Below are 16,138 nucleotides of genomic sequence, written 5' to 3'. Positions count from 1 at the left end.
TCACATGTATTGAGATACGGTGAAAAGTATCGTTTCTTGCATGCTATGCGGGCAAAACGTACCATTCGTCGAGTGCATCAGGGAGAAGGAAAGGAGAGGGCGCCGAATATAGTGTCACAGTCATAGCTAGGGTGTAGAAAAAGATCAGCTTAATGTGAGGTAGGTCCTTTCAAAGGTCTGATGGCAGCAGGGAAGAAGCTGTTCTTGAGTCGGTTGGTACGTGACCTTAGACTTTTGTATCTTTTTCCCCGATGGAAGAAGGTGGAAGACAGTATGTCTGGGGTGCATAGGGTCCTTAATTATGCTGGCTGCTTTTCCGTGGCAGCGGGAAATGTAGACGGAGTCAATGGATGAGAGGCTGGTATGCGTGATGGACTGGGCTACATTCACAACCAGTTATTTATCCTTTATTTTTGGTATCAAAGAACTTGTAGGATGCCTGCCACGCTCTCCTATCCACTCCAAAAGGCACTCTTTTCCAAATTGTCAGACTATTATTCTCAATCTAAACTGCAGTAAACTGTATTTACTGCTCCTGCACAAGTGTATTGTTTGTAAAAGGTTCTGTTAAGCATGTACTCAATAAAGATAAAACCAGTCCAAGAGGTGCAAATATCTTCAGAACCTCGGGTGACTGACTCTGCACGTTCTCCCCGTTTCTGCATGAGTTTCCTCCGGGTGCTCCGGTTTCCTCCCACCGTCAGAAAGAAGTGCAGGTTAGGTGCATTGGCCATGCTAAATTGCCCTTTAGTTTCCCGGGATGCATAGGTTAGAGGGATTAACAGGGCAAATATGTGAGGTTATGGGGATAGGGCCTGGGTGAGATTGTTATCGGTGCAGGTTCGATGGGCCAAATGGCCGCCTTCTGCACTGTCGGGATTCTATGGTGTCAGTTAAAAGTAAAAAGGAAGCTGTCCTTCTGCATAATTAAATCTTAAACTCTTGTTAACGACAGGAGAAAGGGGATCCATTTATGCTGCCCTGAGTTCTCCTCTCATAGGTTTATTTTATTCTGATTTCCCTTTTATAAATGTTGGTATATTTTTCCCAACCTTTAAATTTGGTGTAATCCAATCCTCTATAAATAACTTGCACAGCACACTCAAAGTAAGATAATATAAAAAGGATTGGGTTATTTTTACACACACACACACAAGCGAGAGTGTCTTCACATCATCCACCTTATCTTTCACTCTCTCAATAAATGAGGAAAAGGGGAAAAGGATGGGTTCAGGATGCGTCACAATGCAATTTATAGGTTTACGTGAGTCCAGGATCGGAAGTCGAATAGAATGTCCCTTCAGAGGCTGCTTGTAGGGTGACCCTGTCTTTCTAAAAGTGAGATGGGAGAAAGCACATGGAGCGAGTTAGTCTTAGAGGCACGACTCCCAAGGTTCCAGTAGCTCGCAGTTCTAATGAGGGCCAGAGTTCTTTAAGCTGCCACCTGCTTGACGGTAGACAGCACAGACTGCTTGGAATCCTGTTCTCGTCGGAGAAAAGTAACTGACTATCAGGTCCAAAGACTGTATAATTAAAGGAGTTCAGGTAGCCCAAGTCATTGTCATGACACTGGTTTCAGGTTGTTAAATGAGGCCCTCTTGTTGAAATCATTGTGTTAGAATAGTAAATGCTTTGGCCATTAGTTACCGTTATTGGACATGACAAACCGTCTGCTAAGCCATTGTTGGAATGTTTATGTGACGCAAGATGTGTTACTTTCCAAGTCATTTGAGGTGTTCGCCTTTGTTTGCTTTGAAACGGCCCAGAAACTTCTGGAAGCCAGCATGCGACCAGCTGGGGTCATCTTGACAGCTGAGCAATTGTCCACCTTGAAAAGCACCAAAACAAAAGACTTTATTCGTCAGTTAGACTATTTGTCTTTTCTTTCCTCCACGTCTTGACCATGACACTCTACAGTGAATTGTAAAACACAATGTAATGCAGTCTATTTTTCATTGCAGATACAGAACAACTGGAGTTATGGTGAAACTATTGATGAAGAAACCCAGACTCACCCATGGCTGAGACCATACAAAACATTCTCTGAAAAGGTATTATTATATTCAGAGTCTTGAGTTCAGTCATATAATATGCTTCATTTATATACCACAATTAGTACTGTGTACTGGATTTAATTTTTGAAATAATTATAGACTGTAACTTTTAACATGGATGCTTCCAGGATCGTGAAATCTATAGATGGCCAATCAAAGAGTCCCTAAAAGCAATGATTGCCTGGGAATGGACGATTGAAAAAGCAGGAGAGGGAGTGGAAAAGAGTGAGAAGGGGGAGAAGAAGACCCGTAAAATTTCACAATCTGCCCAGGTAAGTGGAAGAAATTTCAGCCACCGACTAGTAACGGGGCGGTACGGTAGCACACTCGGTTAGCACTGGTGCCTCATAGTCCCAGGAACCCGGATTCGATTCCCGGCTTGGGTCACTATCTGTGTGGTGTTTGCACATTCTACCTGTGTCTGCGTGGGTTTCCTCCGGGTGCTCCGGTTTCCTCACACATTCTGAAAGACGTGCTGGTTAGGGTGCCATTGACCCGACCAAGGTGTCAGAGTGTGACGGCTAGAGGAATTTCACAGTAACTTCATTGCAGTGTTAATGTAAGCCTTCCTTGTGACTAATAAACGTACTTTACTTTTAAAACCTGTTCAACCAAAATGTTGAACGTTTCAATGGCTCAATGAGAATAGAATTTACATCATAGAAATGGGCCTTTTGACCTCATCGTACAGTGCCAGTGTTTTGGCTCCTCACAAGCCCTCGCACCTTAAACCTGCTTCACCCTATCGACCTATCCTCTTGTCTCATGTGCTTCTCTAGCCCCCCCCCTTAAATGCATCATGCAATTTTACTTCAACCATTCCACGTGATAGCGAGCAAAGAAGTTTCTCTTGAATTCCTTACAACACGGTTACGAATATTCATGGCTCATACTTTCGGGCTCCTCACGATAGCACAGTGGTTAGCACTGCTGTCTCACAGCAGCCAGGGACCCGGGTTCGATTCCTGGCTCGGGTCACTGTCTGTGTGGAGTTTGCACGTTCTCCCCGTGTCTGCGTGGGTTTCCTCCGGGTGCTCCGGTTTCCTCCCACAATCCAAAAGACGTACTGGTTAGGTGCTAAATTCTCCCTCAGTGTACCCGAACAGGCGCTGGAGTGTGACAACTAGGGGATTTTCACAGTAACTTCATTGCAGTGTTAATATAAGCCTACTTGTGACACTAATTAACTAGAAAGCATTTTTTTTTACCTATACCCCATCAAAGGGGTGGTGGTGACATCACAAACCATTCCTGATGGTTCTCTGTTCTGATATCATCCTTGTAATTTTCCTTTGCACATTGTCCAATGCTTCTCTCTTTATGTAACATGTACTGTGTACTCGAACTGAGGTTCGAGATAAATTTAATGAACAAATGCTATAAAAATGCCACTCCTGCAAGCATTCACTTTCTGGCTTAGTCTCAAGGATGATGCACAGTGAGTAATGTGAAACTGCTTCAAAGTGTTTTGGAACTTTCTTGAAAGAATGCTGCAATTGTATTTAATTTTGAAATGATAAAACAAGCAATTACAGTGCGTGAGTGATCTTTCTTACACTTTTACAAATGAGGTTACTTTTATTATAATTCCATAATACCCCCATTGATTTATTTGACAATATATTTTTCCCCCTCTTTAATTGCTGTTTCAGGTGGTCTATGATCCTAGTCATGGATACAGTCCCCAGCCCCCTGAGCTGCTGAACATGACTTTGTCTCGTGAATTACAGGTAAAGGGTCTGGCTGATTTCTGCTTAAAACAACTTCCAGTTCTACGGGATAAAATTTACTATTTCAGTGCAATTTTGTATCTGCTCGCGAGCTGGCTTTTTCACTGGTCACAATTTATGCGAACTTGCATTACTTTGGCAGTAAAATGTGACGTTGCAATTATAAGATAACGCTGGAAATCCTTGGCTGTCACTCCCTCTCAAATTACTTGTCCCATTGATTGCTATATTCCTGGGGTTGGGCATTAGACAATGTAATATGTGTGCATAAATTGTTATAGCATAAACATGATCGTGAATTTGATTAAAATAGCAATTTTTTTAACGTCATGAATGTTAGCAAATTCTCCCAAAAAATTTCAAAGTATGGTGGGTCAGTGGGATCCTAATCACAATCAATCCACACTTAGACATGATTTTGGTGGTTGGGGTGATTTGCACTGTGAATGAGCTGTGAGGGACCTAAAGACGCTGGCGAGTCCAGCTTCTCAGAGATCGGGGGGATGTTTTTAAAGGATGCCCCATGACAAGCACCTACCTCCTTTGCCATGGGCATCGCAACCCCTCCCACCACCCGCAGACAAGGGGGACACTCCCAGCCCTTGACCACTGAGGGGCAACGTCTATCCCCCATCACAACTAAATGTTTGGGTCACACCCCCTTCCCCACTCCACGCAGGCATCTCAGGGTGACCCAATACTCCCCCACCCTTGCTGGCATCGGGGCCCCACCCTTATACATCCTCACTGGCATCCGATCCCCCCTCCTCCCACCCCCGGGAAATGGCACCCTGCTATGGGGTCGCCAAACGCCCTTCAGCCCCACCCCTTGGCAGTGCCAAACTGGCACTACCTCCTAGCACCCTGACAATTCCAACCTGGCACTGCCAGTGTGCCAGGGGGCAGTGCCAGTGCCCAACTATCCAGTGATTACAAAGGCCTCCAAGCCCCCATTTGTGGTCAGAACGTCTATCCAGAGAATTCAATAATGGCTGTGAGAAGGTCCTCATTGCGAAACCCTGGGAATTTAATGGAAGTTTAGGAGGCACTTGAGTGTTGAAAAATGCCCCATTGAAAAAACAAGCTTGGCTTGTCCACCTGCCATTTCTAGGAAGCACTTCAGTGTTGAAAAAATTCCACTTAGAAAATGAGCTCAGACTGAACAGCTGCACTTCTAACATACATGAGAATCTTCAGTCACTGCAGCAATTTAGGAAGACTCCGTGTGTGGTGGAATCACTGCAGCAATACAGGAGGACTCTGTCAGTGATGGGTGGATGGAGGAGATGCTGCCCCATTAGAAGTGCCCTGAGACGAGCTTCCAGATGGGGCAGCTGCTGCTCATGCTCCGCCACTAACACCGTCTGGTCCTCGCTGTCGATCCGGCAAGGTTCCAGAAGCTGGGTCTGCAACCAAGCTCCCCGTTTCCCTGTCGCCCTGGCTCTGCAATGCGCTTGGTTTGCCCCTCCGGGACAGACAACTCGAATGCACAAGGCAGCTTCCCACCCGAATGTGAACGCCCTCCCCATTATAAGTATGACCCCTGACTGACGCGCCAATCCCTGCTGAAGTGCTAGTATCTGCAACGATACTTGGCACTGAGAGGATGTGACACTGTATCCCATTGGCAGGATACCCTGGTCCCTCAACTGTCAACGAGGTTCCTGTTTTAGGGACCAGAAGATTCCGCCGGCAGGAATGGCCGGAATTTTCCTGTGTTGATATTCCTTTAGGTTGCGTTATTGCAGTTAGACTTGTTAACGTAAGTCCTGAAACTTTGAGAGAGTTCACTTGATCTTCTGATGTAGCGCTAGTTACTCGCAGCTCAGATTTCAATCAACTTACCCTTCACCAAGGTAAAAATTTCCCTTTTGTAGCACATATTGTGCAAAATGATGGGATTAAATCTGATATTTTAATGGCCTACTGCTATTTTTAAGAGTTTAAAAGGGCCTTGTTTTAAACAAAGACAAACCTATGCTCTTGTATATTGTAGTCAATGGCAGAGCAACTTGCAGAAAATTACCACAACACATGGGGTCGTAAGAAGAAGCTGGAGCTACAGGCCAAAGGTTAGATCACATTATCAATCGTGTTCCGTGAGGTGTTCGAACAACTTTCCGTGTGTTCTGCTGTGCATTGTCTGTTATCATAGCCTCATTTAATAATTCTGTCCTCATTTTTAAAAATAGATTTCCTTCCTTCAGTTTCATAACGCTTTTGTGCTTTTCACTTGCGAGTATTCAGTCTTTGTCCTGATGACATTAGCTGGCACAGACAGGGAGACATAAGAACATAGGAGTAGGCCATTCGGCCTGTTGAGTCTGCTCCACCATCCAATAAGACCACGGCTGATCTGCTTGTGGTCTCAACTCCACTTTGCTGTCTGTTGCCCATAACCCTTTGACTCCCTTCTGTCAAAAATCCGCCTAACCCTGCCTTGAATAAATTCAATGACCCAACTTCCACTGCTTTCAGGGGAAGAGAATTCCACGGACTAACGATCCTCAGAAACAAATTCTGCTCATCTCAGTCTTAAAAGGGAGATTTCTTATTCTTCAACTGTGTCCCTTGGTTCTAGTCTCCCCCCCATAAATGGAAACATCCTTTAGTATCCACCCTATCCATTCCCCTCAGGATCTCACATTGCAATAAAATCACTTCTCATTTTTCTAAACTCCAATGGGTTTAGACCCAACCTATTCAACCTTTCTTCAGTGGATACGCCCTTCATCCTAGGAATCAGTTGAGTTAAAATCATGTGCACGTTGTCATCAGCTCCCAACCTGCTCCATAAGCAGTTCAAGAAGACAGCTCATCACATTCTCAAGGGGCAATTAGGGATAGGCAATAAATGCTGGCCTAGCCAGCGACACCCACGTCCCATAAAAATGATTTTTTTATAAAGGGACCGACCTGAAGTGTGATTGTGGCCACGAGTCTCAGATGAGAGAACACACGGCATCAACTCGTCCATTAAGATCTGTTGGAAGAGGCACCTGTTTCTTCACTCAGCATATCAGGAAGTCTTCGAAAGGATAGCCAACTGAGGCATCCCATTGGAAGCTTTTCGCATCAACCAAAAATAATAGTAGTGGTAGGGTGGCACGGTAGCACAGTGGTAGCACTGCTGCTTCACAGCTCCAGGGACCTGGGTTCGATTCCCGGCTTGGGTCACTGTCTGTGCGGAGTCTGCATGTTCTCTGTGTGGAGTTTGCACATTCTCCTTGTGTCTGTGTGGGTTTCCTCCGGGTGCTCCGGTTTTCTCCCACAGTCCAAAGATGTGCGGGTTACGTTGGATGGCCATGCTAAAAATTGCCCTTAGTGTCCTGAGATGCGTACGTTAGAGGGATTAGTGGGTAAATATGTAGGGATATGGGGGTAGGGCCTGGGTGGGATTGTGGTCGGTGCAGACTCGATGGGCCGAATGGCCTCTTTCTGTATTGCAGGGTTTCTATGACTTTCAATGACTTCTATGAACTATCTTCCACAAAATGATGGACAGCCAGCCTCCAACTGGAAGATGCAAAAGGGATGACTAATTCCTCAGATGCAGTGCAGCTGTAGTTAAATAGTGTGACAATGAGGTAGCTGTAGATTCAGCTACATTTCTGTGAAGTAGATTAAGAGACTTTGGCCCAGATTTTACCGGCTCGCCCTGCCCATCATCTCTGTGACAGCCCTCTGCTGTTGCAATTACGCATGTGCAACCACAGAGGTCTGCACATGCACAATAGCTCCCTCTGCTGCCTGATCAAGCTGGCTGGTGAGTTTATCCCCGTCCACTGCCTCTAGCAGCTAGAAACAGTCCAGCCCATTTTTCCATTCATTAAGTGTACAAGATTGGGAGTAAAAACTTGCCCAAAAAAAACGGATCTGCAACTCTCCCATTTTCACACTAGCAGGACACTTAGAATTTATCTCTCTTCTACCCACAAAACACTTGTTTGAGGGCCACTTTGTTGAAGTTCAGAGTTGGACCTTACGTTCTCAGCTGGAGTAAGTGATGGGTAAGTGGATGATCCGTTCACGTTCCAATGGGGTGGATCAATCTCCTTCCTGGTCATGTATGGTGGTAACAGAGTAGTCATTTTGAGAACCTTCAGTGGTACATGAATCACTCCTGATTACAATTACTTCATTGTCAAATGCTCACTGGTGTATCCTTGACCTTTTTCTCCTGTTTCCACCCCTCCTCCTGAGATGGTGTTTTACTTCAAAAATGCTTTTTCCATCTAAAATTCACTTTAGAATTCTTGGGAAAAAGTGTGAGTCCAATATTAACAAAATTGTGGCCCTGCTCCTTATTTAAAAACTAACACAGTACACTTACCAGAAAGGAATTGCCAGACAACTGATTTCAAGACAACTGCTTTAACTGTAGTGATTTAGTAAATTGTTCAGTTTTTAATAATTTTGCATTATTATTTGTAATGTAGTTAAGTTCAGGATATTGCATTTCTGTTTGTTTACTAATGTACTGCATTGCCTTGCAATTTATTAAATGCTCTTTACATTTTCTCACGAGGAAGTCACTGATTGACTTTGGGGGGGGCGATCTTACCTTCTCTTCCCACCGGACGTAGGGTGGGGTGAGCTGGTAAGATAGCAAAATAGGCAAAAAATTGGGTTGGGGCCCGATTTCTCGCCTATCTCGCGATCTTACCGAGCCCAGATATATCGGGCGAGATCAGCTTCACACCTAAAAAGAGCGTGAGGCTGATTACAATTACAAGTGAGCCCGGACGCAATCGTCCAGAATCACTTACCTTAGCGGCCTCGTCGGTGAAGATCCTCACCGGCGAGGATCACTTATGGTCCCCATCAATGGGGACCGGTCGTGATGGCCTGGCCGGTAGTACCGCAGGCCATTGAGAGCCCCTGCGAGGTCGGGGCCAGGGAGGGGTAGTTCCCCTCCTGGACATTACCAGCCTATCATTTCCAGCCTGACACTGCCCACTGGGCACCCTGGCAGTGCCCACCAGGCAGTGCCAAAGGAGCATGGCCGGAGTGGCGGGGTCTAAGGGGAAGAATGGGGCGGGGAATAAGGGGAGGCGGGCAGGGGGGTCTGTTTACACTGCGCTCTCTGCAGCCAGCGGTTGACCAGGGGGGAGGGGGCAGCGATCCACTGGGGCGGTGAGGCAATCGGCTACATTAGCTGAATAGAAACGACATTCAAATTTTATTTCATTTTTTAGAAAGAGGTTGTGTTTTTCACATTTTAGAGTGAGAGGTTAACCTCAGACATGGTTAGCTCACCTCACTGATTGAACTTGCAAGTGACTGAATTGACCTTAATTCTCCACTGTTACTTTTGCTTTCTCTTATATAAAGGATAAGAGAGGGGCAAAAATAGACATTGGACTACTGAAATCAGGAGATAGAAAAGGCCTATAAAAAAGGCAATATTACAATAATCATGGGGGACTTCAATATGCAGGTGGACTGAGAAAATCAGGTTGGTAGTGGATCCCAAGTAAAGGAATTTGTGCAATGTCTCAGAGATGGTATTTTGGAGCAGCTTGTGACAGAGCCTACTAGGGAACAGGCAATTCTGGATTTGGTGATGTGTGATGAGGCAGATTTGATTAGGGAACTTAAGGTGAAGGAACCCTTAGGGAGCAGTGACCACAATATGATAGAATTTACCCTGCAGTTTGAGAGGGAGAAGCTGGAATCAGACGTAAGGGTATCACAATTAAATAAAGGTAACTACAAAGACCTGAGGGAGGAGCTGGCCAGAGTTGATTGGAAAGGGAGTCCAGCAAGGAAGACAGTGGAACTGCAATGGCAGGAGATTTTGGGGGTAATCCGGGAGGCACAACAGAAATTCATCCCAAGGAGGAGGAAACATGCTAAGGGGAGGATGAAGCATCCATGGCTGACGAGGGAAGTCAAGGACAGCAAAATCGCAAAAGAAAAAGCAGACAAAGTGGCGAGGATTAGTGGGAAGCCAGAGGATTGGGAAGCCTTTTAAAGCGAGCAGAGGACAACTAAAAAAGCAATAAGGGGGGGAGAAGATAGAATATGAGTGTAAGCCAGCTCGCAATATAAAAGAAGATAGGAAGAGTTTTTTTTTCAATATATAAAAGTTAAGAGAGAGGCAAAAATAGACACTAGATCACTGGAAAATGAGGCTGGAGAAGTAATAATAGGAAACAAAGCAATGGCAGAGGAACTGAATAGTTACTTTGCATCAGTCTTCACAGTGGAAGACACCAGTGAGATGCCAGAGCTCCAGGAGAGTCAGGGAGCACAGGTGAGTTCAGTGGCCATCACTAAGGAGAAGATTCTGGGGAAACGGAAAGATCTGAAGGTGGATAAATCACCTGGACTGGATGGACTTCACCCCAGGGTTCTAAAAGAGATAACTGAGGAAATTGTGAGGCATTGGTGTGATCTTTCAGGAATCACTGGAGGCAGGGAGGATCCCAGAGGACTCTAAAGTAGCTAATGTAACACCACTGTTTAAGAAGGGAGGGAGGCAGCAGACAGGAAATTATAGGCCGGTTAGCCTGACTTCGATCATTGGCAAGATTTTAGAGTGCATTATTAAAGATGAGATCGCGGAGTACTTGGAAGTGCATGATTAAAGTGCATGAGTCAGCATGGCTTCTTCAAGGGGAGGTCATGTCTGACAAATCTGTTAAGAGTTCTTTGAGGAGGTAACAAGGAAATTAGATAAAGGAGTGGACGTGATTTATTTAGATTTCCAGAAGGCCTTTGACAAGGCGCCACATCAGAGACTGTTAAATAAGTTAAGCGCCCATGGTGTTAAGGGTAAGATCCTGGCATAGATATAGGATTGACTGACTGGCAGAAGGCAAAGTGTGGGATAAAGGGGTCTTTTTCAGGATGGTAGCCCATGATTGGTGGTGTGCCTCAGAGGTTGGTGCTGGGACCACAACTTTTCACAATATACATTAACGAGGAAGGAACTGAAGGCACTGTTACTACGTTTGCAGATAATACAAAGATATGTAGAGGGACAGGTAGTATTGAGGAAGCAGGGGGGCTGCAGAAGGACTTGGATAGGTGAGGAGAGTGGGCAAAGAAGTGGCAGATGGGATACAATGTGGAAAAGTGTGAGGTTATGCACTTTGGAAGGAGGAATGGAGTATAGACTATATTCTAAATGGGAAAATGCTTAGGAAATCAGAAGCACAAAAGAACTTGGGAGTCATTGTTCAAGATTCTCTTAAGCTTAACGTGCAGGCTCAGTCGGCAGTTAGGAAGGCAAATGCAATGTTAGCATTCATGTCGAGAGGGCTAGAATACAAGAGCAGGATGTACATCCAAAGATGTGCGGGTTAGGTTGATTGGCCAGGTTAAAAAAATTGCCCCTTAGAGTCCTGAGGTGCATAGGTTAGCGGGATTAGCGGGTAAATATGTGGGGGTAGGGCCTGGGTGGGATTGTGATCGGTGCAGACTCGATGGGCCGAATGGCCTCCTTCTGCACTGTAGGGTTTCTATGATTTCATTTCTATGATTACTTCTGAGGCTGTATAAGGGTCTGGTCAGACCCCATTTGGAGTATTGTGAGCAGTTTTGGGCCCCGTACCTAAGGAAGGATGTGCTGGCCTTGGAAAGGCTCACAAGAATGATTCCAGTAATGAAGAACTTGTTGTATGAGGAACGGTTGAGGACTCTGGGCCTGTATTCGTTGGACTTTAGAGGGAGGGGGGGGGGGGATCTTATTGAAACTTACAGGATACTGGGAGGCTTGGGTAGAGTGGACGTGGAGAGGATGTTTCCATTAGTCGGAAAAACTAGAACCAGAGGGCACAACCTCAGGCTAAAGGGATGATCCTTTAAAACAGAGATGAGGAGGAGTCTCTTCAGCGGTGAATCTGTGGAACTCTGCAGAAGGCTGTGGAGGCCAGGTCTTTAAGTGTCTTTAAGACAGAGATAGATGGGTTCTTGATTAATAAGGGGATCAGGGGTTATGGGGAAAAGGCAGGAGATTGGGGTTGAGAAAAATATCAACCATCATTGAATGGCGGAGCAGACTCGATGGGCCGAGTGGCCTAATTCTGCTCCTATGTCTTATGGTTTTTGGGCTTGTTTTCTCTCCCTTCCACATTCTATTCGGTTTCACCTATCTCTTTGCGTTTGTCCCCTCATTATCACTGTGTAACTTCACTCTTCCTCATTTTCTAGATTTCTCTCTCTCTGTTACTTTCTTTCTCCCTCCCTGTTTTTCTCTCCTAGTCTATAGTTGTATATTCCGTTTGCTATTCCGTTTCTTTCTCTTGCTTTCGGTTCCAATGCAATTAAAGGAATTAAATATTAACTGCTGTGTATAATGGGCCACCAGCTTTGGTCCCTGTCCGACATGGGTTCTTACAGCCCCCTTCCCTACCATCTCTACCGCTAGTCTATAAAGAGCTGATCAGTGCAGTCACATTGTTTCTCCTCATAGGGTCATACAGATCACAGAATTGCACAGAGTTGTTACGGCACAGAAGGAGGCCACTCGGCCCATTATGTGGCTTCATCGTCCAGGACCCACGTTCTACATTCTGACATAGAATAGAATCCCTACCTTGCAGAAGGAGGCCATTCGGCCCATCATACTTGTACTGACAACAATCCCACCCAGGCTCTATCCCCGTAACCCCACATATTTACCCTGCTAATCCCCCTGACACACAGAAGCAATTCAGCATGGCCAATCCACCTAACCCACACATCGTTGGACTGTAGGAGGAAGCCACATTCTGTGGGTTTCCTCCGGTTTCTTCCCACAGTCCGAAAAATGTGCTGGTTAGGGTGCCTTGGCCGTGCTAAATTCTCCCTCAGTGTACCCGAACAGGCGCCGAAGTGTGGCGACTAGGGGATTTCCACAGTAACTTCATTGCAGTGTTGATGTAAGCCCACTTGTGATACTAATAAATAAACTTAAACTTAAAACATAGCGCCCGGAGGAAACCTACGCAGACGTAGGAAGAATATGTAAACTCCATCTAGCCAGTCACCCAAGGCAGGAATTGAACATGGGTCCATAGTGCTGTGACGCAGCAGCGATAACCACCGTGCCACCCAACATGATATTTTTGCTTTCGTACTGGCTTATTACTATTAGGGGCCTAATCTTGTGGCATTCCTAACTGCCTTCATTTGTTTTTATTAGGTGGTGGAACCCATCCACTTTTGGTTCCATATGATACGCTGACTGCTAAAGAGAAAGCCCGAGACAGGGAGAAAGCTCATGAATTGCTCAAGTTCTTACAGATGCACGGCTATAGTGTAACAAGGTAAACTAACCAGCAAACACATTAAGTCAAATGTTTTGAGTACTTGGGTATGAATCTGGCAAAATGAATGTTAATTAATCAAGTCAGATGAATACGTAATCACGCAAATTAAACTTGTCTCATTGTTTCTTTTTACTTAAAAGCAACACAAGTTCTGTGACTAATGAATCAATCCTTGAGGCTCCTCATAATGACATGCTGGGGCTGAATGTGTAGGCCCCAGTGAGGTTAGTGGGTGGGCCTGGAATATCGCACCACCAGCCGATGTGCTGCTTCTATGGCTCCATCCTGCCTCTGGGCCATTTTCCCTCCGACTCAATGGGCGACTTTGTGGCACGTTTTTGGACATCAGCTGCCTGAGTGTGCGCTCCCAGAGTCGAATGGAGTGGGGGCTGGGGTGTGGCGGGGTGTGGCAGGGGGGGATGGAGAAGTGGTGATTCACTTGGGTTGATGCTGATGGTGGCCATTGTTCCAGGTATGTTTCGACGGGCCCTCGCCCATGGCTGGCTTCAGTTGCGGCTACCAGCTGTCCTGCGGAGGAGCAATGTCTATAATGACTTCTAAGGGTATTTGTTTCCTATTTTAAGCTTTTAAAAAATTGTTGGGGACTGGGTGGCACCATCTAGAACATAGAACATTACTGCGCAGTACAGGCCCTTCGCCGACCAGTGGTACCAATCTAAAGCCCCTCTAATCTACACTATTCCAATATCATCCATATGTTTATCCAATAACCATTTGAATGCTCTTAATGTTGACGAATCCACTACTGCTGCAGGCAGGGCATTCCACGCCCTTACTACTCTCTGAGTAAAGAACCTACCTCTAACATCTGTCCTATATCTCTCACCCCTCAATTTAAAGCTATGCCCCCTCGTGTTAGCCATCACCATCTGAGGAAAAAGGCTCTCACTATCCACCCTATCTAATCCTCTGATAATCTTGTATGCCTCTATTAAGTCACCTCTTAACCTTCTTCTCTCTAACGAAAACAACCTCAAGCCCCTCAGCCTTTCCTTATACGATTTTCCCACCATACCAGGCAACATCCTGGTAAATCTCCTCTTCTGTGTCACTTAGCATGAGATGCCAGCTTTGGCTTCTTCAGTGCTGTAGTTTTACTGTTGACCTTCCAGTTTCAAGAGCCCACTCTCTGGACCTGTTACCAGGTGGAAGCAGGCATGTTAGCAACGCTCAAGTGTATCTTGATAGACACATGAATGGGAAGCAAATAGAGGGATAGAAACCAGATGTGGGCAATAAATAGTGGGTCTAAATAAGAACTAGGAATCGGCGCAGGGTTGGTGGGCCGAAAGGCCTGTTCCTGTGCTGTATTGCTCTTTGTCCCTTGTTCTTTGTTCAATTCAGAAAAATTCATAGCCTCGTGACCGATTCCCACACAGTCACTAGGGCTACTAACCACTATTTGGGTTGAACTGAGGGATCCAAGTACACACGGTTAACCCTGCACAGGGAGAGAAATCAAAGGATCAATTTTGGGTCAAAGAAATCAAGCGCAAGAAGCTACAAAGGGTTATGAACGTAGCCCAGTCCATCACGCAAACCAGCCACCCATCCACTGACACTGTCTACACTTCCCGCTGCCTCGGGAGAAGCAGCCAGCATAATGAAGGACCCCACGCACCCCGGATATTCTCTCTTCCACCTTCTTCCGTTGGAAAAAAGATACAAAAGCCTGAGGTCACGTACCAATTGACTCAAGAACAGCTTCTTCCCTGTTGTCATCAGACTTTTGAATGGACCTACCTTATATTAAGTTGATCTTTCTCTACACCCTCGCTATAATTGTAACACTATATTCTGCACCCTCTCCTTTCCTTCTCTCCTATGTACTCTATGAACAGTATGCTTTGCCTGCCTAGCGCGCAAGAAACAATACTTTTAACTGTAACCCAATACATGTGGCAATAATAAATCAAAATGGCATTGGGGCGCACATTTGTGGGGTGAATGGTACCAAATGCCATATTGATACAGGCATTGGCACACGCACAGTGAATGTCAGGTAGATGGAAGTAGAGCAGGCAGATTGTGATGTTACCCACTGATTTAACACCAGTGGTGTCTTTTTGAGCTCAGTACTCCAGCCAGCGCCCTTAACTTTGCCCAGCTGAACACACATTTAGCAGCAGAAAGGACTCCCAGCTCCATTATCTGAAAGGATACTTACAAGTTAGGTTGATTTTTTTTTCCCTCTGGCTTCTTCTACAAATTGGTTATTTCTGAAGTTCTGGGTTGCCAGTGTGGACAGGGAATAGTGTGGCAGGCGTTGAGGAAATCTTGCTGACCCCGAGATCCCTGCACAAAGCAGAGCTCTCATTAATGTGTACCCTAATAAGCATTATCCTTGGAATATGGAATAACCTGGTGGTAGTTTTCGTTTTTCTATGAATTCAATGTCATATTGTCCTGCAGGAATGCTAATTGCATAAATTAAGTTTAAAGTTTATTTATTAGTGTCACAAGTAGGCTTACACTAACACTGCAATGAAGTTACTGTGGAAGGGTTAGGTTGATTGGCCATGCAAAAATTGCCCTTGGTGTCCTGAGATGCGTAGGTTAGAGGGATTAGTGGGTAAATATGTAGGGATACGGAGGTAGGGCCTGGGTGGGATTGTGGTCGGTGCAGACTTGATGGGCCGAATGGCCTCTGTCTGTACTGTAGGGATTCTATGAAATCGCCTAGTCGCCACAGTCCAGCGCCTGTTCAGGTACACTGAGGCCAATGCGCCTAACCAACATGTCTTTCGGACAGTGGGAGGAAACCGGAGCACCCGGAGGAAACCCACGCAAATACGGGGAGAACGTGCAGACTGCACAGACAGTGACCCAAGTCGGGAATTGAACCCGGGTCCCTGGAGCTAAAAGGCAGCAGTGTTAACAACTGTGCCTCTGCATAAATTAAGGTTCCAGATGGAATAAATCTAAAACTAAATAATGATTGAATTCTGATCTCCTCCTTCACTAACTGGCTGTCAGGATGTTTAACAAGAAGGCCTGAACAGCTTTCAGGGGGGGCTGATAATTGGCTTATTTAGTCTCACAAATGCCACACAAAAACCCTCAATTACAAAAG

General features: G+C 45.6%; 1 protein-coding gene across 2 annotated transcripts in view; it reads left to right on the top strand.

The window, feature by feature from the left end:
- LOC144511368 (ryanodine receptor 1-like) overlaps window positions 1–16,138 on the top strand; it is a 495,584-nt gene that overhangs the window by 282,870 nt on the left and 196,576 nt on the right. For both annotated transcript variants that reach the window (XM_078241663.1, XM_078241662.1), the window contains exons 53-57: window positions 1,962–2,051; window positions 2,183–2,326; window positions 3,707–3,784; window positions 5,781–5,856; window positions 12,918–13,041. In XM_078241663.1, the coding sequence (XP_078097789.1) occupies window positions 1,962–2,051; window positions 2,183–2,326; window positions 3,707–3,784; window positions 5,781–5,856; window positions 12,918–13,041 (512 nt within the window). The remainder of the gene's footprint in view (window positions 1–1,961; window positions 2,052–2,182; window positions 2,327–3,706; window positions 3,785–5,780; window positions 5,857–12,917; window positions 13,042–16,138) is intronic.

Source organism: Mustelus asterias, chromosome 24 (assembly GCF_964213995.1).
Source record: "Mustelus asterias chromosome 24, sMusAst1.hap1.1, whole genome shotgun sequence".
Taxonomy (NCBI): Eukaryota; Metazoa; Chordata; class Chondrichthyes; order Carcharhiniformes; family Triakidae; genus Mustelus; species Mustelus asterias.
This window is presented reverse-complemented; position numbering and strand designations above follow the sequence as displayed.